This window comes from Corapipo altera, unplaced genomic scaffold, assembly GCF_003945725.1.
Source record: "Corapipo altera isolate COAL_440 unplaced genomic scaffold, ASM394572v1 0, whole genome shotgun sequence".
Classification (NCBI taxonomy): domain Eukaryota; kingdom Metazoa; phylum Chordata; class Aves; order Passeriformes; family Pipridae; genus Corapipo; species Corapipo altera.
Genome location: NW_020884872.1, coordinates 75,282,474 through 75,302,227, shown reverse-complemented (window position 1 = coordinate 75,302,227; position 19,754 = coordinate 75,282,474). Strand labels below are relative to the sequence as shown.

The 19,754-nt window shown below is 35.0% G+C and overlaps 1 protein-coding gene across 2 annotated transcripts in view; it reads left to right on the top strand.

Annotated features, from left to right (window-relative positions):
* Window positions 1–19,754, top strand: part of ATM (ATM serine/threonine kinase) — a 62,344-nt gene that overhangs the window by 5,624 nt on the left and 36,966 nt on the right. For both annotated transcript variants that reach the window (XM_027645814.1, XM_027645038.1), the window contains exons 6-28: window positions 599–764; window positions 1,048–1,286; window positions 2,064–2,227; window positions 2,577–2,746; window positions 4,119–4,490; window positions 5,008–5,199; window positions 5,533–5,628; window positions 6,134–6,359; window positions 7,670–7,801; window positions 8,533–8,658; window positions 8,778–8,867; window positions 9,742–9,910; window positions 11,075–11,274; window positions 11,840–11,922; window positions 12,015–12,170; window positions 12,616–12,691; window positions 12,809–12,939; window positions 14,286–14,406; window positions 15,671–15,847; window positions 16,531–16,700; window positions 17,015–17,261; window positions 17,849–17,967; window positions 19,216–19,342. In XM_027645814.1, the coding sequence (XP_027501615.1) occupies window positions 599–764; window positions 1,048–1,286; window positions 2,064–2,227; window positions 2,577–2,746; window positions 4,119–4,490; window positions 5,008–5,199; window positions 5,533–5,628; window positions 6,134–6,359; window positions 7,670–7,801; window positions 8,533–8,658; window positions 8,778–8,867; window positions 9,742–9,910; window positions 11,075–11,274; window positions 11,840–11,922; window positions 12,015–12,170; window positions 12,616–12,691; window positions 12,809–12,939; window positions 14,286–14,406; window positions 15,671–15,847; window positions 16,531–16,700; window positions 17,015–17,261; window positions 17,849–17,967; window positions 19,216–19,342 (3,749 nt within the window). The remainder of the gene's footprint in view (window positions 1–598; window positions 765–1,047; window positions 1,287–2,063; window positions 2,228–2,576; window positions 2,747–4,118; window positions 4,491–5,007; window positions 5,200–5,532; window positions 5,629–6,133; window positions 6,360–7,669; window positions 7,802–8,532; window positions 8,659–8,777; window positions 8,868–9,741; window positions 9,911–11,074; window positions 11,275–11,839; window positions 11,923–12,014; window positions 12,171–12,615; window positions 12,692–12,808; window positions 12,940–14,285; window positions 14,407–15,670; window positions 15,848–16,530; window positions 16,701–17,014; window positions 17,262–17,848; window positions 17,968–19,215; window positions 19,343–19,754) is intronic.

The window sequence follows — 19,754 nt, the reverse complement described above, 5'->3', positions numbered from 1 at the left end:
GAGTTCAGAGCAATAAACAGGAAACAAGAACTGGGTGCTTAGACAGAATTGAGCCTAAATGGGGAAGGAATGAGGCAAGAAGCCAGGAGCCTGTGGGGGTTGCAGTGTGGTGGTTAGTTTGTTTAGGAACACGGAAGTTAGGAACATGGAGTCTGTGTATGGACAGAAGCTGGATGCGTGACAGAAGAAATTTTGACATGAGATCATAAGGGGCACAGTGTAATTTAGTTACAGGAGTGAGGCAGGACTGAAGACTATAAATCTAAAGGAAGAGAGCCTTTAATCCATTAAAGGAAACAAATCACTTTCATTAAATGAGAGATGTATGAGCTTTGTAAAGGTTACCATAACCTTTTAGTGATTCTTCCTTAATGCTTGCTTATAACTCTTGGGTTACAATGGGGAAGTCAGATTTCTCTTTATAAAATCAGGGGTCTGGTCCAGTTGAAAGTAAAAACATAGATTCCAGGTCTTAACTACACAGTGGTGGTTGCTGTATCTTTATTGCATTATTTTTCATCAAGCTTTTTTTTTTTATGTAATCCTCTATAATATATATGTTTTTATATATCTGTGTATTTTTTTAATACATTTGCAGAGTTGCTGATCCTGTATAGCCAATTATACCTCAAACCTTCTGGAAATATTAGTAGAGTCTTGGTGGCTAGGATAATTCACACACTTATGAGGGGGTACTGCTTCCAAACTGATGGGTTGAGTTCTGATACGCTTGTCTTCTTTTCAAAAGCGATGCAGTCTGCAAGGTATGTTGCAAGTGCTCCTTTTGTATGCTAATACCTACTTTTAGAAAATAAGTAATTTTAAGTATTTGGGATTGGACTTGAGTAATAACAGGTAATACTTCTTTAGATATATTTAGTTCTGTCTTTGAATGCCAATTTAGTAACTTCTTTAAAAAACTAATAACTTCTGCATTTGTTAGGCAAATAATATGTAATTACTTGCTAGTATTTACATTTAAACAGTTCTTATGAAAAAAATTAGATTGTTTCTTTTGAAAATGTACATGTTTGATTTATGTTACAGACAGGAGAAGAATAGTGCAGGCCTGGATCATATTGTTGGAGCAATGAATATCTTCTGCAATAAGTTTGCTTACAACTGTCGCCTACGGATTTGTAAAGTAGGGGAAGAAATTTTGCCTACGTTGCTTTATATATGGACTCACTATAGACCAAAGGATTCCCTGAAGGAATCAATAATTGAGTTATTTCGTCTCCAAGTTCATATTCATCATCCAAAGGGTGCAAAAACTCAGGGAAGAGGTACAATAAAAAGCTCCATTTTTTTTCTATTGCTGTATGTCGTTGTTGAATTTACTGTACCAACTCTGAATTTTGATACCGAGTCTTGGAAACATGATTATTATCTGTCAGTAGTTTTATGCCATAGTTTAATACTGAGTGAAAATGAAGAAGGGTTTTCAAATTTTATGCACTAAGAGAATATCGGTTGTGTTAAGCCCTTTAAAACTCGGGGTGGGCGGGGAGCTGGGGTTTTTTTTTAGTCAAAAGGTGATTTTATTTGCTAAATCAAAACACTAAGTCTTTGGGGTAGGGAAATACTTATTTAGATTGAGTTTAGATTGCCACATATTTTGGTATCTTACCAGGTCTATTTAAGACCAGAAATTACTACTCTCAATTGAGTGTGCCTTATACTATAAAACTGCTCAGAGAATATCACTCAGTAATTGTGTTTGTCATGGCCTATTTCAGTTCTCGCATAATTTTTGTAAGGGTATTTTTTTGTACTTTGTACAAATCTAGCTGTTACATTTCACTGTATTTTTTCCAGTTAGATGAAGAATTGTTTACTAGAAACATAATTGCTAACTTAATTACTTGTATGTGCTGATTAAGTTATCTCTTTTTCACTTTTTAACTTTATCCATTCTCCGTTATAGAACTTGCTTTGCAGGCCTATATTTGTTGAACTTTATATACTTTACTCTGATTTTGGCTGTATTTTGCACTGCCTACGTAGGTTTACATACTGAGTGGGTGATACACGTTATGCTTTTGTTGTTTTTGCATGTACAGGTGCATATGACTTTACAAAATGGCAAAGTATCTTGCATAACCTGTATGATCTTCTGGTGAATGAAATAAATCTCATCAGTAATAGAGGAAAGTATTCTTCAGGCTCACGTAATATTGCTGTAAAGGAAAATTTAATTGAGTTAATGGCTGATATTTGTCATCAGGTAACTTTTTTTTTAATATAAACTTGACTATGTAATTACTGAGTTGTATGTTTTGCTTTTAAAAGTAATACAACTTAATTATTCCTCAGAATAATTAACTGAGGTATTCATATCTGTGTTTTATTGTGTTTCATTGTTAATTTTGTACAGCTTAGAAGTGTAGTATGCTGGATTTCACTAGTGTTTCTTGTTAGGCTATAAACAGAGGTCTTGTTATAGTAAAGAATAATAAATAATAATTCTGATTCCCTCTTAAAAGGCTTTATACACAGTAAAGAATGGACAGTTTTCTTGCAAATACTGGGGGTTTTTTTTCATTTATGTACTTTTAATTTTCTCTTAATGAAAGGTTTTTACAGAGGATACCAAAGTCCTTGAAATTACCCAGTCATATGCCGTTACACAAAGAGAGCCCAGTGAGGACACAGCACCAAACAAGCGCAGGAGGATTGAACTAGGCTGGGAGGTCATTCGAGACAACATGCAAATATCCCAGAAGGATTTTGATGTCATACCTTGGTAATAACATCTTGACATGAAAGAAGTATCACTGCAGACATCTTTTTACATTTAACATTCTCCTGAATATGTTGTGCGTTCAAGTTGGGTATCTGCACATGCTGTAGTCGTATATCTAAGTACTGAACTTAGATTCTCACAGTATTTGGAAAGCAGTGAGTACTGGTCTTGGTACTTTTGCTTTATGAGTATTAGGAAATATGATATTTACTGCTGTCTTAATCGGGCTGTGTTATAGCATAGCAACCATTAACAGTTTGACCATTTTGGACTAGTTCATGCAGTTTTCTGTAATACCCGGCCTGAAAACTGTTGCAAGGCCTGGCTTTTTACCTTGGACTTTGATTGAGGAATATTTTGCTTCCCATGAAATGGAGGTCTAGCTTCATGTCTTGCTGACTGTTGCAGGACTGTAGCAGTGAGTGTAGCAAGGAGTCAAGTTACTATTAAAAGACCAAAGATGGACTTTTCCAGAACCTACCAGTTGTAGCCCTAAGCCCAGGCATGTTGATTGTTTAGCTAAAATAGATTACACTGGATGTTTTTTGCTGTTACTGTTCCTCTCTGTCTTTCTGACTTTTCTTGGAAACTGCAGTACAAGATACCAGAGCAGCATAGCTGCTTATGGATTGGTTCCTCCACTGGGGTGGCAGGTTTGTGTGAGTGTGTGTTTACTGCTTGCAGTATTGGGGCAAAATGGCTGTTTAGGATCCAGTTGAGAAGTTAACATGCTATTCTGTGTGGAGGTGCCAATGGCCAAGTAATACTGCAGGTACTGTAATTTCATAGAATCATTGAATATCCTGAGTTTGGAAGGGACCCAGAAGGACCAAACTCCTGGCCCTGCACAGGACAGCCCCAAGAATCCCACCTTGTTTTTGACTCTAGCTGCAACCATTGATATAAACTAAACCCTTCCAGCTTACCATCCCCAGCTAAACATCTTTTCATTTTCCTGTCTGCAGAGATGTTGCTGTAATGTTTTCCTATTCATGTTATTTCACGTTTGAGGTCCTTCTCTGTGTCAGAGTTTATAACAGGCTAGTCCAGAAGAAGGAGAAAAATATTTTTTTTGACCTGAAAATTTCCTTGCTTGTGGTCAGAAGTGTGTGAACTTGGCTTGTAAGAAATCAAAAATCAATGAAGTCAGTTGTAAGAAATTATTAGTGATAGTGATAGTGAGGCTAGATGTGCAGACTTTACAAGTGAAAATGGTAGAAATATTGAATCTTTATATTTTGATAGTAAAGAAATCAACTCAGTACTGGAAAGTGTAAACATGAAATGGCAGTTGGAGAAGGCTTTGTTAATTTACTGCTGAAAATGCAAATTTATGTATGTTTACTTAATTGCTTCACTTTGTATTTTCAAGGTTACAGATTACAATTCAATTAATATCAAAGTATCCCATGAGTCTTCCTAGCTGTGAGCTACTTCCCTTACTCAATGTGCTTCATCAGTTACTGCCTCAGCAGCGCCGAGGAGAGAGGACCCCATACGTGCTGAAGTGTCTCACAGAGGTAGCTTTGTGCCAAAACCAGAAAACTGATTTGAAAAGCACCCACAAGTTGGAGCTCCAGAGAACCTGGGCAAAGATTTGGACTCTTATCATTCGCAGTGTAAACTTCCAGCAAACTGAAGTGGAGAGTTTTGGGCTGCTTGGAGCTATGATTCAAGGAAACCTTGTCGTAACAGATAAAGAACTCTGGAAGATCTTTTCAGGACCTGCATGCAAGCCTTCAAGGTAAAATGGAAGCAAGGATAGTGTTTTGGGTCTGATTCACATTCCTCTTTATTGTGCAACCAAAATCACTGTGTTACTCAATATTATCATTGTTGTGGCTCTATTTCTGTTTAAGAACTGCAGACATTTGTCTTTTAAGCATTTGAAGTGACCATAAGTATGTAAGTCTGAAAGCAAGAGGCAGAAGAGGAAAGGCAAGCATCTTCACATTTAAAATGGACTAAAAATTTAAAATCTGACTGGCAGATCTGTTGATTTTTTTGAAGTTAAAAAGTATGTTTTCTTCTAAATTTTTATTCTGAAATAAATGTTCTGAAGCAGTCTTTAAAATAGATCAGAAATGTCTGTAGTAGCCAAGAAAAATGAAAATCTGAAGATTTTAATGGAAGCATTAACCAATATGCATGCTTATGTTCTTGATGCTTCCTGTGCATGCAGAAATACTGACTTTGCTTTAGAGTGCTGATCAGCAAATACCACATTGTTTCTCACAAATCCTGTTCCATTTTTGTTACAGTTCTTCTGTATGTTGTTTATCATTAGTGATGTCTGCCTATTCAGTGCCAGAAAATTTGGACACAGGAATAGAACATAATTCTGAAAGAAATCTGGATTCCGCATTAAGGGAGGCAATAATGAAATGGGTCCTGTCCTGCAATTTGGAGGAAGAGATAGAAGAATGTGCAGAATTGCCTCCTGTACTCTGCAGGTAAAGTCTTTGGGGCATAATTTTATGTGTAAGCTCACCCTATAACACAGAAGACCGCGCAGGGAAAAGTGTGTTACGTTAATGCAGAATTCTATTACGTTAATGTTTCTGTAGAGTTTATGGGGTTTTTAAGCTTACTGTAGAATGTCATTCTGGGGACCTAATATCTGTCTATATAATTTCAGGTACATGATCTATGTGTTAGAAATATTCAGTGTAAATTTAGGTTTTTCTTCAGGAAAACTGTTAATCTGCCTAATGTTTGATGCACTTAGGAATCCTAAGAGCTTGTCTGATTGCCAGACAATATAAAAACATTTTCTTTCTTTACAGTGATTTTCCTCATCTTGTATTACAAAAAATTCTTGTGAGTCTCACAATGAAGAACTGTAGAGCTGCTATGAATTTCTTCCAAAATGATGCTAAATGGTATGTTTTTAAATTAATCATTATAGATACTTAAGCTAGGGATGCTGCTGCATGTTTCACTGATGTATATGTTCAAGCTTTTGGACTATGTCTGGTTTCTTCTTAATGAAACTAAAATGTGTATCACTTGTTCTGATGCAGGATAAGACTTTCCTACTAGAAGTTAAAAATACTACTTTTAGGGGTTTTATGAATTTCTGCTCCAGCTGTGTAAAGTAGGTTGAGGTCAGTGATCTTAACACAAAAAAGATGCTGCCATATGAACTGCAGTAGGAGATATGATCTGTTTGCAGGCTTCATATTTCCTTGCAGCTGAGTTAGAGCTAAAATGGTAGCGTCCATTCCGCAGTGAAAGTCATGTCAGAAATTAAAGGTCAGCCAGAGTTTGGAAACACAAAAAAGAAATTATTTTGCTTTTGTTTATTTCTTCTATTTAAATAGTACTTTTAAAGACTTGTAAGTTGTATACTGGCTGCTAAAGTGAAAACTATATTTCTTCTTCAAGTGAGCAACATGTGCAGGGTAAAGAAGAAAACAGTTTTTCTGCTGTCGAAGAGCTGTACCTGCAGACAACATTTGACGAAATGGATATTTTCACTAACTTTGCAGAAAATGTTGCAGATAAAAATGTGACTGGTTCAAGACTTGCCATCAACCAAAATCTTAGGGAAACACTGGAGAACTGCCTTTTAGCAATGTCAGAAAAGCTTTTAAGCAGTTGTGCTCCTAAGGTAAGTTAGAAATTACTGTTACACCCTTACATTTACACTCCCAAACAATATATTTTCAAGGCAAAGCATATGGATTTTCATTCCTTCTGCTATTAATAATGAACCAAAAACATTTAAAAATTGTATCCAGTAATACAAAACAGAGAAGTCTGTATTTATTTACATCATTCACAAAATATCCATAGTTTTCGTAAGTATGAGTGAGTATGCAGTAGCTGTATCAAAGTGTAAGCATGTGCAAAGTTGCCACATAAACCAGTTACCCTGTTTTTGTGATGTTGGTTTCGACTTCTGTGCCCCTGTAATGCTGCAAGTTTTTTCCAGTTTTCAGCCGAATTAGCCTGAGACATAGAGTTCTTAAATAGGTTTTATAAAAAGATGCAGCTCTCTAAAGGAGTAATTGTAAAGAAAGCTGCAAATGTGGGCTACATGAAAAAGAGTGGAGCCATTGCTCAAGGGAACTGGTTATCCTCCTCTACTCTTTGCCTTTAGGTGGCATCAGAAATACTGCGCCCAATTTTGGGCCTTCCAGTACAAAACAGACATGTAATGCCTTCAGTGGAGGCCACTGAGATGGTGGGAGCTCCAGCACTTGGCCCTGTGAGGGAAGACAGAGGAAACTGGGCTTGTTCAGCCTGCAGCAGAAGTGGCTTTTGGGGAAGCCTACCAGTTCCTTTAAGATTGTCTAAAAGACAGAACCATGCTCTTCATACACAGTGCTTCCTGCAATAGGAAGGTGAGACAGCAGGCAGAGTCAAGAGTAAGTTCACATTTGTACAAGAAGAATTCTATCTCTGTGAGGACAGTCAGTTGGTGGCACAGGTTGCTTCGCCTGAGAGGTTGTGCAGTCTGCATCCTCTGAGGTTTTCAAGCCCTGACTGGATCAGGGCTTGAGTAACCTGTTCTGACCTTAATCTGACCCTGCTCTATGCAGGAGGTTGGACCAGAGACCTGCTGAGTCTGAATTATCCTGTGATCCAGTTCCTGACCTGCTCGTACTGTCTTGTGTCCTCGCAGAAGGTGAAATAGATAAACAGAGTGCATACTAAGAGCTTGGAAGTATTGCCGTGATGGAATCTAAAGGAGAGAGGGAATTAGAAGTGGTTTGAAGGACAGAGGCCTAAGGACCATGGGACATACAGCTAGTATTATAACGTGAAGAGCCAAAAGAACTTTTTCAGGAGCTGAGGCAGCTGCCATGCAAAACACTAGGATGAAAATCTTCGTATATAAAGTGTTTAAAAAAGACTAAATAATTCTATGTTTTGTGGTGATAAACCACTGGTATTTATACTGTGTATTTGATTTAGTCTAAGGTTCTTGCTGCAGAACACCTTGTCCGATGTGTTAGTCTCATGGTTGGTGTTCTTGGTTGCTATTGCCACACTGGTATATTTAAAGAAGAGGATGCCTGTAAATCAGAGTTGTTCCAGAATGCTAAGGTAAGCAGTAATGCATTTGGGAGCTATTAAAAATAAAATAAACCATTAAATATAAATTAATTCTTAAAATTCTGTTCATGTTGACGCATTTTCAGAGCATTGATTACTGCTTAGATAAAGGCAGTTTAGAGAGGTTTAAATGTATTACTGTTTCTGAAAGAGAGGAGTCACTGAAATTGTCAGTGTACTGGTATGCCGGTTTTGCAGTGCAGATTATTCTAAATATTGATACATTTCTGAGTCACACCTTTTAAAAAAAAGGAATAATCATGAACATTTAGACAAAGGACTACTTATAGGATAAAGAGTCCTTTCATTTCTAGGTCTTTTATGCAGGAATTTAAGATAATTTGGTGGTTCAAGCCAGTATGAAGACAGCTATTGCTGCTATTATTATTGTTACTACTACCTGAGGTGGTTTCTTGCTTAAACAGAAACCCCCAAACTTACACATTATGGAGATATACTGAATTTTTCTTTTGTGATGAAAATATTAGTGTTTCAAGCAGGTCTAGGCCATGTTTTTGTCTCTTCTGGAGCAAAATGAGCGAAACGAAAATCACGGAAAAAAGTCTGAACTCAGTTTTGCTGCACACTATGAATATCAAAGCTGTATGAATGAGAATGTATGAATGAGAATCATATCCTTTTGTCTTTATGTGTGTAGTGTATGTGCAAATGTACAAAGGAATTTGACTGAGGTTTTTTTAACCATGTTGTATTTTTACTAGTCTCTTATTCACTATGCTGGAGAAAGCATTTCTCAGTCAAAAAACAAACTAAATGAAGATACCCAGATCAACTCACTGAGGACTTTAATAATGCAGTGTACAAGATGTTTGTGCAATTGTACCAAGGTAAAGTTTATAAAGGAGTTTATATTTCTTTGTTCATTAATGAAATCACAAAGTTAAATATACATATGACTCCTGGATAAAAATTAATTAACCTATCTGTACATCTTGCTTTCTTACAGAACAGTGCTAATAAGATATTGTCTAATATATTCCTACGTTTGTTAACATCAAAATTTATGAACGATCTCATAGATATTTGCAGAAATCTCGTAAGTACATTCTGTCTATTTCTAAATACAGTGTTCTTCTGTGAGAGGATTGTTTTTAAAGCACAGTAATTTGGAGGCAAACCAAGCAAGATACATATTATTGAAAAAAATCAAAATACATTGAGTTTTATAGAGAATTCCTAACTGGAAACATTTTCTTTAGCATTTGAACACAGCTTAGGGAAAAAAAGAGAGCAGATGGATAACATGTGATTAAGGTTAGCATTCCAGTTCACATTAAAAACCAAAATTATGCTATTTTTCATTTTTTTAATACTTCGTTACTGTAGAAGTATATACAAAAAATTCTATAACACATGATGTTTAACTTTAATGCACTTTTGAAGGGTTTTTTTTTTTTGTGTTTATTATGTGAGTATTTAACTGTAAATGGCTACCTGGGAAAAGTAGTAGTGTGGCACTTCACTTAAAACTTCTCTTTTTGGCACATTTCTTGTAGTCAGGTCCAGGTGGGCAAATTCCTTTGTTTTTGTAGATGAGGAAGAGCTGAGAGTTTTACCTTCTGTTAACTTGTCAGCTGGTAGGGAAAGTAGTAATTAGTGTGTCCCCAAAAAAGTCACATGCCTTTTCATTTCTCTGTAATAATGAAGCATGGTGAGAAGTTTATGGGTCTTGTAGAGAGAACTGTTTTAAAAAAAACTAACACAGAGATTAGTATCTGTCTAAGAAAGCTTATATCCTGAAGAAAATAGTTCAGATGGTTCATATGTGTAGGTGACAGGTTTACCCCAAAGCTCTTACTGTCATCACCTATTGCACTTTACTGAGGAACTGTAATGTCTCTTCTTGTGCTGTGTCTGCGGTGTTTCTTCTGTCTTTAAAAGCCAACTTTAAAAGGATGTGTTTCTGTCAGATGACAGCTACTGGAAAACCAAGTGTACTGGGAGAAGTGGATCTCAGGAATGATCCTGAGGAGAGTATAGTGGAAGTAGATAACCAGGTATCTGATGATCTATTCGATAATCATTCAGTGACTGACATCACTGATACAAATGAATCTGGTGATATGCAAACTCTAACAGGTAAGTCTTCTCTACGTCCAAAACTACTTGCAAAAGCTTGATTTTACAAATTGCGCTTTGCTTGAAAGATAGCAAGATACAAAATCATGCTGTATTAGTAGTTGAAACAGGTAATAATTGAACCAGGTACTTCCTAAGCAATTAATTCTCATCAGTGTTTTAAAGATGTTAACGAAGTGTTCTAGCTTTTTTAGAAAGGAGAAATTAATTTTTTATTTTATAAGAAATAAAATAAAGAAGAGAAAGTAGCTAACTTTTTCAAAGCCAGGCAGAAGTTTTGGCAAAGAAGAGACAAGAAAAAATGTCTACAGAATACCCGTCTCTTATTAGACTGTGCTACATTTTCTTAAAAATAGGGCTGTTTAATTTTTCTCCTTTTCCTGAAGAGTAATTCTTGACATGGTCAGTTTTTTAATATTTCTGGACCTTCAGAGGGGCAGGAGCATGAATCTATCAGTTTATTTCTGTTAGGAGCTACAAGTACTGATGCTCTCTTTTGTTTTACATTCTTGCTTAAAATGCTGTGTATCTTAATGTTTAACCAGGACTATGTCTTATTGTTGACTGAGAAGAAAATTTGGGTGTTATATTACTGTCACAAACAGTAGGTGGTCTGTTTTCTTGTCATATTGAATAAGTGTTTTTATAAGTATCTTATCCAGGCATGTTATAAATAATTCTAATAAGTAAAGCTACCAATTGCTGGAACTTACAGGAGTCCAAAATGTGACAGGAAAATTACATGCCTACCTATCTTGTTTAGGTTATTAACATGGGATATTAGAATATTAACATAGTAATTGTCATCATTTCAATTTTGGGGAAGCTTTAAATCTGTAATTTAAAATATATCCTAAGAAATAGTTAACAGTACAAAAGAACACAGTTGCGGATGGTTCTACAGAATTCATTTCAACCCTGATGGAGAAATCAACTGTGTGTATGGGCACATAAATTTAAAACCTGTGTTAGAGAGGGCCTTTGCAGAAGTGGGAAACACATTTTACTGTTACTGATGCACTACTGCTCGATAACAAATAAACGTAAAGGTTACTTGTCCTCTCTCTGTTTTGAGAACTTACTAGTTTTGTAAAGACCTAAAATATTACCACCTTTTCTGTTGTCCTTGGAGAAACATTTCTTACACGGAAATCTTATTTTCAGGTGCTTTGAGCCCATTAGCTGAGGAACAGTTGACAAAGCAGGATTTACTTCTCCTTGAAATTGTGAGGTTCCTATGTATTTCTGTAACTACAGTCCAAATTCAGACAGTGAGCTTCCGAGCCTCTGACATACGGCAGAAGCTGTTAATGCTTACTGATGGCAGTGTCTTTGATAGCACTAAGCCATTACATCTGCACATGGTGAGTGTGAGCTTTTTTTACAGCAGACTGACCTCTGTAATTGTACTGTTATTAAATTTGTAAAGTCTTGTCAGTTACATATTGTCTTTCTCCTGTTGTCAGTTCCCTGACAAGACTTAAAATGGCTACTTCTAGTGTTTTTGAAATGTGCTGTAGTCAGGGAAAAAGCAGTTAGAATTTTTAAGCCAGAAAATAAGGAGTTAAGAAGTATAACATCTTACCTTTATTATTAATTATTTGTTAAATAACTGAAAACAGTCTCTGTAGTAGAATAGGATCTGTGTTTTAGTTTACAAAGGAAATATTTTTACTACCAGAACTAAAAATTTCATGATCTGTATTACTGTGTGACAGTCTTTGCATGAAAACGTGACCAGTCTAACACACAATAACTGACAGTAGGTATCTTTGCTGCATGATTTTGTGTAAGAGTTACTAAAAAAGTTTCCTAATTTTTCTTTTTGTCTACTTATTTTCTTAAGTATTATTTTCCATTTATGAAGTATCATTTTCCATTTTGGTTTTGTTTGGGTTTTTTATTTCGTTTGGTTTTTTTATTCCACAGTACTTGGTTCTTTTGAGGGAGCTCCCTACTGAAGAACACCTCTTGCCTGCAGTGGATGCAGATGTACTTCTGAAGCCTCTTTCGTAAGAGAGAAACCCTTCAGCATGTTTTGCATCTATTTTAGAGGATTTGGTGGATTTTTAGTGTTTCAAGATTTTCTTTCTTTTTTTCACAGTACCGTGTGTTCTTTGTACCGTCGAGATCAAGAAGTTTGTAAGGAAATTCTGAATAATTTGCTCCCTATAGCAGTAGGGTTGGCCCAGTCCGATGCACATGCTGAAGAGACAGGGAGTGCCAGAGGACAATTTTTGACAGTTGTCGGAGCCTTTTGGTATGTTATCTAATGAAGAAGTCTATTGGACATAAAATTTTTGATTTTTAATTTTTAACTTTGCTATCAATCTGAAGACTGTAGTGCTGTTTGTGTCTTGCTGTTGGTATACTATGATATCTTTATCCAGAATTTAACTTTCTGAATTTTCTGACATGTTATATCTGTAGCAAAGATTTGTCCTTAAGATAGTATTGAAACAATAAAACCTATACTGTTGTGAATTAGCAAAGACTGATTCTACGCTGAGTTGCATCAGTAATTATAACAAGTGATAACTTCAGCAAACAAAAATGAATAGTTTGCAATTACCAATAAAAATGTCAAAATGACCCAAACGTACCTGTTGAGTACAAAGTAATCAACTGTGAGCAGCAGAAACTAACTTGCTGTTTCTCAAAATTGTGGGCAACTTTTTCCTTTATTCAAGTTTTCCTTGTTTTAGGCATTTATCTCAAGGAGGGAAGTGCACTGCATCAGTAAGAGTGGCCCTTTTAAACTGCATGAAAGCCCTGCTTGAGGTAATCCCGGATGCTAAATATTTACTTAAGATGTAATTAAAAATAGTGTCTAAAGATCTTTTGCATCTTTCAGTGCATCTAATGTAGATTTTAAATCACAATATTAATTTTCTTCAGGCTGATCCTCAATGCAAGTGGGCAATCCTTAATGTGAGAAATGAAGATCTACCTGTGAATGATGCTTTCCCACATTTCCTTGCAGACAGTCACCATCAAGTTCGCATTCTTGCTGCAAAGTCAATTATCAGGTGATAATGTAGATATTTTTTCTGTTTATAAAAACGATGCTTAATTTCACCTTACTAGGTATCACTTTGGCTTCTGCATAGCTGCACTTTTCAGTATTTCTGGGACTTTAATCTTGACAGAATATAAAAACGTACCAAGTTACTTTGTGTTCGGCTTGAAGAGTAAATGTTCAAACTTCATCTACTTTTTAGTTATTCTGTGATGTGAGAGATCTATATAGAGAGAGAGAGAAACCATACATATATATAAAACTGTATGTGATAGCAAATTTTGTACTAAATTTATTATGCAAAACTTGAATAGAAAATAGTTGTTTATCCTCTAAAAAGAGATTAGGTACACTGTACTGCATAAAAACTTTTTCAAAGGATCTCATGTTTTAAATACTGTACGGAGTTCTTCCTCCATACATTGAAAAGGGTGTAATTGAACTGGAATAGGAGTAGAGGAGAGATGTTCAAAAGTATGAAACACTTTATGCACAACTATCGGTTGCATAAAATGGAGCCCTTCAGCACAAAAAGAGTTGAATTGCAGGAGGCATAACGTAAGTCCACAAAATCTAAATCAGAACAAAGTGAATATTGACAGTCTTTTCAGTTTAAGGACTAGGTGACATCAAGTGAAGCTAACAGGTTCAAGATTCCAAGAAAATGTGGTTTATTTCTTTGTAGAACAACTTACACTTAGTGTTGTTCTACTACCTTCAACTGTCTTAATATTTACAGTGGTTCAAAAAGCAATAAATTAATGAAAGAGGAAATTATTGAAGTATACTAAATACAGTCAGCACTTCTAACTCCTGATGTGCCTAGGTCACCCGTGATCAAATGTTGTATTCAAGGAATTATTATGCATTCAAGGCAAGCATATGGTGATCTTTCTTAGGTAAATGCTAATAGTCACTTAGAAATGGCTGGACTAATGTTTGGTTTGGTTCACTGTGGTGTTCCCATATTTGTTACAAAGAGCAAAGTGGGTTGGGCCTTTATATGCAAAACATATGCTCTTTGAGAAACTCTTTTTGTGTACACATCTGTTCAACAAATACACTCTCAACATACTTCATGACATGAAATGTTCCATTCTGATGGACAACTGAAGTTTGCCTTCTTGCACTGGCAAAGACTGGGAAACTTTTATGTATTTTCAGACGATTCTCTGCCATTTCACCCCAACAGAGATTCTTGATTATGTTTAAGGGAGTGGAGGGAAACTGCTCTATTAGAAAATTAAGACAAAAATAATTATATTCAGAAAATCAGAATATTATTATTTGATAAGCACAATAGGTAGTAACTCTGTAGACATGTTATGCTAATAATGATTGTTCTTTTTTTTAAAGTTTGTTTCAAGATGTGAAACAGAGAGATTCTTCTGGAATGTCAAAACCTCTTCCCTTGAAGCTCCAGCAAAAGGCTTTTGAGAATGCCTATCTCAGAGTTCAGGAAGGAATGAGAAACCTGGTACCAACATCTAGTCATTAGTTTTGCCTAATTTTAATTTTATGAATAAAATTACTTTTAACATGCTTGTGTTTAGTTTTCCAAGAACATTAATTCTTCTGGACTTCTGGTAATCTGAACTGGTGAAACAAAGTGGTAGTCAGGAAATTTCTTACACATCCAGTAACTCACTGTTTTACCCACATTAGAAGTTTGTAAATTTTTTCACTATATGTTCTAGACTGCTCTTCTGAATCATACTACTTATTGTTGCAGGTTTCAGTGTTGTAACACTTAAGAATCATGGAAAAATGTAGCTTTGATAATCTAGACAACATACAAATAGTGAATAAGAGGCAGTGTAAATTAAGTTATGTGTTTACATAGCATAAAACCAGGTTTGTAAATTTCAGAAAGATCATGTTTCTAGAGGTATTAGAGCAGTGGTTTTCACAAAACTTAAGATATGCTTAAAAAACTAAACTATTCAGAAGAAACTTGAAGTGAAGGAAAAGTTTGACTTCAGTGCAGTGACTGGAAATACAATGTGGAATTTCTTTAACTATTAATTTTTCTCTTAGTGTCTTTCACTTCCCTCTTTGCTACCCTGCTAAGTCATCTACATCATCTACATTTTCCACTTTTTTTCTATCATGCTGTCATCTATCTGCATGTCATCTCTCTGCTGCATTTTTTTATGTTCCCTTTGCCCACTGTCTTGTAGCCTGGGCTTGCTGCTGAGGCTTCATCTCTCTGTCATCGTGTTTTGTCTCAGAACTGCTGCCTCCAGCTCTTTGTCATCTCATCTCAATTCTGTGTTATCTTGGCTCCTTTTTCTGTCACCTGTTTGGTGTTGTCTCAGCTTCTGCCTTTTTGTTGCAGTTTCTTAATAGTATTTAAACTCATCACTTGTCAACACCGTGCCTGCATTTGAATCACAAGGCAGTTCTTTCCTATATGCATCAGGGAGTAGCAAAAAGGAGACGTATCTTGTGCCTCCATAATTTCTCTGTTAAGTGGGTTGCATTTGTTTAAACTGCTGATATTATAACATGAACTGGAGGGTATGAGGTGTCAGCAGGTGTGCTGGCTTGCTGGAGGCAGTAACTTCTGGTTGAGGAGTGAAGCAGGCAGCTGGGGGAAGTAATTTTTAAGCAAATAAAGCAAGATTTTCAGCAGTATTTATGTCAGTGCCCTTAACTTTAAATTATTTATGCTCATTTATTAATTAGGAGAATACTTTAACAGAATATTTGTCCAAGTTCTTCATTATTTCTTATTGAAGGTCAGGGGTGATGCAAGTCCTGAAGATCTTTTGGACAAACAGCATAATGGAAAAGCAGTTTTGCTGATGCTTATAACCATGGTTCTGTGCTGCAGTCCAGTCTGTGAAAAGCAAGCTTTGTTTGCCGTTTGCCAGTCTGTGAAAGAGAATGGATTAGAACCTCACCTGGTAAAAAAGGCAAGTATAAAATTCCATTTTATATTTAGGTTAGGCTAAAATTGCATGAATACAAAATACTTTGTCAGTGTTGAAAGTTGTTAAATTTTGTAAGGGTATGACTAATGTGGTATTTAAATAACTGAATGAATTTGTAGTTATATTTAACTACTTACATAGAAATAATGACATCATAAAAGCCAGTTTTAGTGGTAAATCTTGTGTGTTCAAAACACAGATCTGAAATACAAATAGACTTTTATACATTGAAGATTGCAGATTTCATTTTAAAAAATCTTTCTACCCAGTGCAAGCAAATTTTCCAATGTGGAAAATATGTAAAATAAATGCAAAGTATTGGAAGATGGTATGTGTCTATTTTGAAATTCACAAGGGCATACTGAAATGATTGCCTTTCATGCCAGTCATTTTTGAAGTGCATGTTTTCTCTCCTTTTTATCATTTCTTTCTATTCGCTGCCTTCTGTTTTTACACAAAGTCTCTACTTCACAAAATTCCTTGATTGCACTGTTCTGAGATGTGGCAATACAAATAATAAAAAAAACTTGCTCATGCTAATAGTAGCTGAGTTATGGAAGTATTCATTAAAAGGTGAAGGGGTACACATGGAGGTGTAATGCTGTCAGTTTGCCATGGTATCATGTACTCTGTATGCTATTTTTGCAATCTTAATTCATGTACAGGTTTTGAAAAAAGTATCTGACATTTTTGGCTATAAAAGTATAGAAGACTTCATGATGTCACATTTAGACTATTTGGTGATGGAGTGGCTGAAAATAAATGACAGTGGATATAGCCTGCCTGCTTTTCCTTATGTTCTTCTGAACTATGCTAGCCTTGCAGAATTCTACAGGTAAGTTTGCTATATATGAAAGCATTATTTAGATTTTATTTACAATTATGACACATGGTCCCAAATTTCTAAATGTAGTAATGCATCAGGATTTTGTTGTAAGCTAATGTATTGATAACTTTCGAAATGTGTTCTAAGCATCACGTATATTATATTTATGCAGGTAAGATTTTTTTTTTTTTTGTGTAGCAGTAGCTAAACAATGATTGTAAGTTTTGTTATAAAGTAGAGGAATGGTATTTGCTATATGATGCTCAAGGTTTTTTAAAAATGCCAGTTCAAGGACATTTTGGAAATCTATTTACCCTGTGTAGGTCTTGTTATAAAGTTCTGGTTCCACACTTGGTGATTAGAAGTCAGTTTGAAGATGTGAAGTCACTTGCTGACAAGATCGAAAAAGACTGGAGACAGGTTCTAGCAGACTGTTTTCCAAAGTTACTCGTGAATATCCTTCCATATTTTGCCTATCAAAGCCATGGAAAGAGTGAAGTAGAGGAGCAAAGAGATACGGCTTCTAAAGTCTATGACATGCTTAAGGATGAAAACTGCTTAGGAAAACAGGTATCCATTTAAAATGTGTAAATTGAGTTCTATAGCATTTAACAGACCAGAAAGAAACATTTTTATGTTCTGTAAATGTAAACAGTTCGTTTATAGATACAAAATTATTATTTTAATGAATTCAAACCAGTCAGATTTTTATCCCAAGGATTTCAAGTAGCTATTCAATAGAAACTTTCAGGCAGACAGTTGACTGAATTATAATTTTTTCAGAATGCAGTAAATTTTTTTTACCATTCATTATACAACCCTGAGTTTCTCTGTCATATATCTGTCATGTTTCCCTCTTAAAATATTTTGTTAATGGCTTATGAGGAGCCATCTTCTCCAGAGGCAGACTAGTCAGAACTAGTAGTAAACCATAATTTTTTTTCTATATGCTGTAGGAAAGTAAATTGTTCTACCTGTGACTGCCATAGATAAGACTTAACCAGGCTTAATTTATGAATAAATTGTATGTCATGGATAAAGGAACAAATAGAGAATCAAGGCAGGAGAAGATAGGTTTTCTCAGAAGGAAAAGAAATATTAAATCATTTTAGCTAAAATATTTTTTTCTTACTAAAATACTATTTTTCTTGTTGTAGCAAATTGACAATTTATTTCATAATAACTTACCAGAGATTGTGGTTGAACTGTTGATGACTTTACATGAACCACCTGGTACCATGGTAGAAGAAGGAGCTCATCTAAGTAAATACATAGGGTATGTATTTGTACATTTTCTAAATGGTGAGCGTGTTTATATAACATGGTGCACTAAAACATGCCCTTCAGGCGTAAGAGGTGGCCTTGAAGTTGAGAATTGAAGGATTTTTATTGTCATTACTAATGATGTATCATAGTCATGCTTTCTTGCATAGTAACTCACTGGGATCAGGAAGGAGAACCTCTATAATTCTTCAGTTAATGGAAAGAATGATTGTGTGGGCAAGGAATACCATTGTATGTTGATGAGCTGGACTATGACAGTGCCAATTTGGTTTAGTTCAAATTTGGATGGACTGCCCTCTCTGTAAAATTGGTCAGGTTTTAGTCTCTAAATTAAGGTGATTCTTTTAATGGTCTTTAAGAACTAGAGGTCACTGAGAAGTTTCTTAGCAGTTCTTGTAGTGGAAGCTCTTGTTTTTGGTAAGGAGATTGGTTAAGCAATGCCAAATAAATTCCTAATGAATAGGAATATTCTATGCCATAAATATCTTCATTTTTATTAACTTTTCAGTTAATTCAGGTAATTTGTTTTAAGATACAAACTATTTGGAAAAACATTGCACTTCCTAAAGTTATCGAAGAAGGTATCTTTATTGTAGAAATATAAACTTGAAGGAAACCAAAGCATTCCTATGAAAATCTGCCAAAAGTTAAATGGCTGAGGATTTCCAAACTCTTTAAAGAAATTTTTTGCTGTAAGTTTATTAACAGACTGTGGAGTCTGCTTTTAAATAAAATTTTTCTTTCTAAGAAGGGAATGGTAAGAAAAGAGTGATGAAACTTAGATTTTGCTTTTTTGTTGCTACCATGATGCATTTCTTTTCTTTTCAAGGTCCCAGAAAAGTTGACTATCCTTTTTTTATGATGAGATTCATGATTACTTTTTTTCTCAATGAAATTGTTCCCACAATTACAAAATGCAGAAGCTTTATCCATGACTTGCAATTAGATCTTCCCACAAAGTACCTTAATAGGCAAATGTGTGGGTTTTTAGCAATAAGATCTTTCAAAAGAATATGTAAGAATGCTAAGAAAATACAGTTTAGAAAGCTGCCATAGAAGGACAATAAGCAGCTACAAAGTAAGGTATAAGTCAGTTTTCTGGGTTCTTTTGGTGCTTCTTACTGAAAGTAGAAAAAATTTTCTAGGAATTCATCTGTTTATTCAAAAAGAATTACTGTATTAAATAGAAAGTGTCTTATTTTTGGGAAGAAAAATATAAATCTCCTTTTTATTCATTTAGAGAACTGCATCCTGCTCCTAATCCTCCTCATTTTCCATCTTATGTGATTAAGGCAACCTTGGACTATATTAGCAACTGTCATAAAAGCAAATTAAAAAGTATCGTAGCAGTTCTTTCTAAAAGCCCTGTAAGTATGTAATAATTACTTCTTTTTCTGTAGAGTGTAGAGTTTGTATTATGGGTACATTTTGTTTTAATTAGACATTTTCTTCATTTCTATATGAGGAAAATAAACCACCTTAGACCCTTTTCTGTTCTTTTATTTGCCTTCTGAAATGGAAGAAGTCATAAGTTCAGGGACAGATTTATGTGCATTATATAATTATAGTATTTTATTAATTATTGCATTTTGTGCGTTATATAATATGTATTCTACAGCTGCGTTAATTATATAATTATATGCATTATATAATATATGTAAAGTGGAGGGGATTATTTTAAGGATTGGGGAAATCTGTGTGTACTGGACACAATTTAGAATGTGCCATATTTGTCATATGTCTGAAGAACATTCTAAAATAATTACATATGGCCAATTT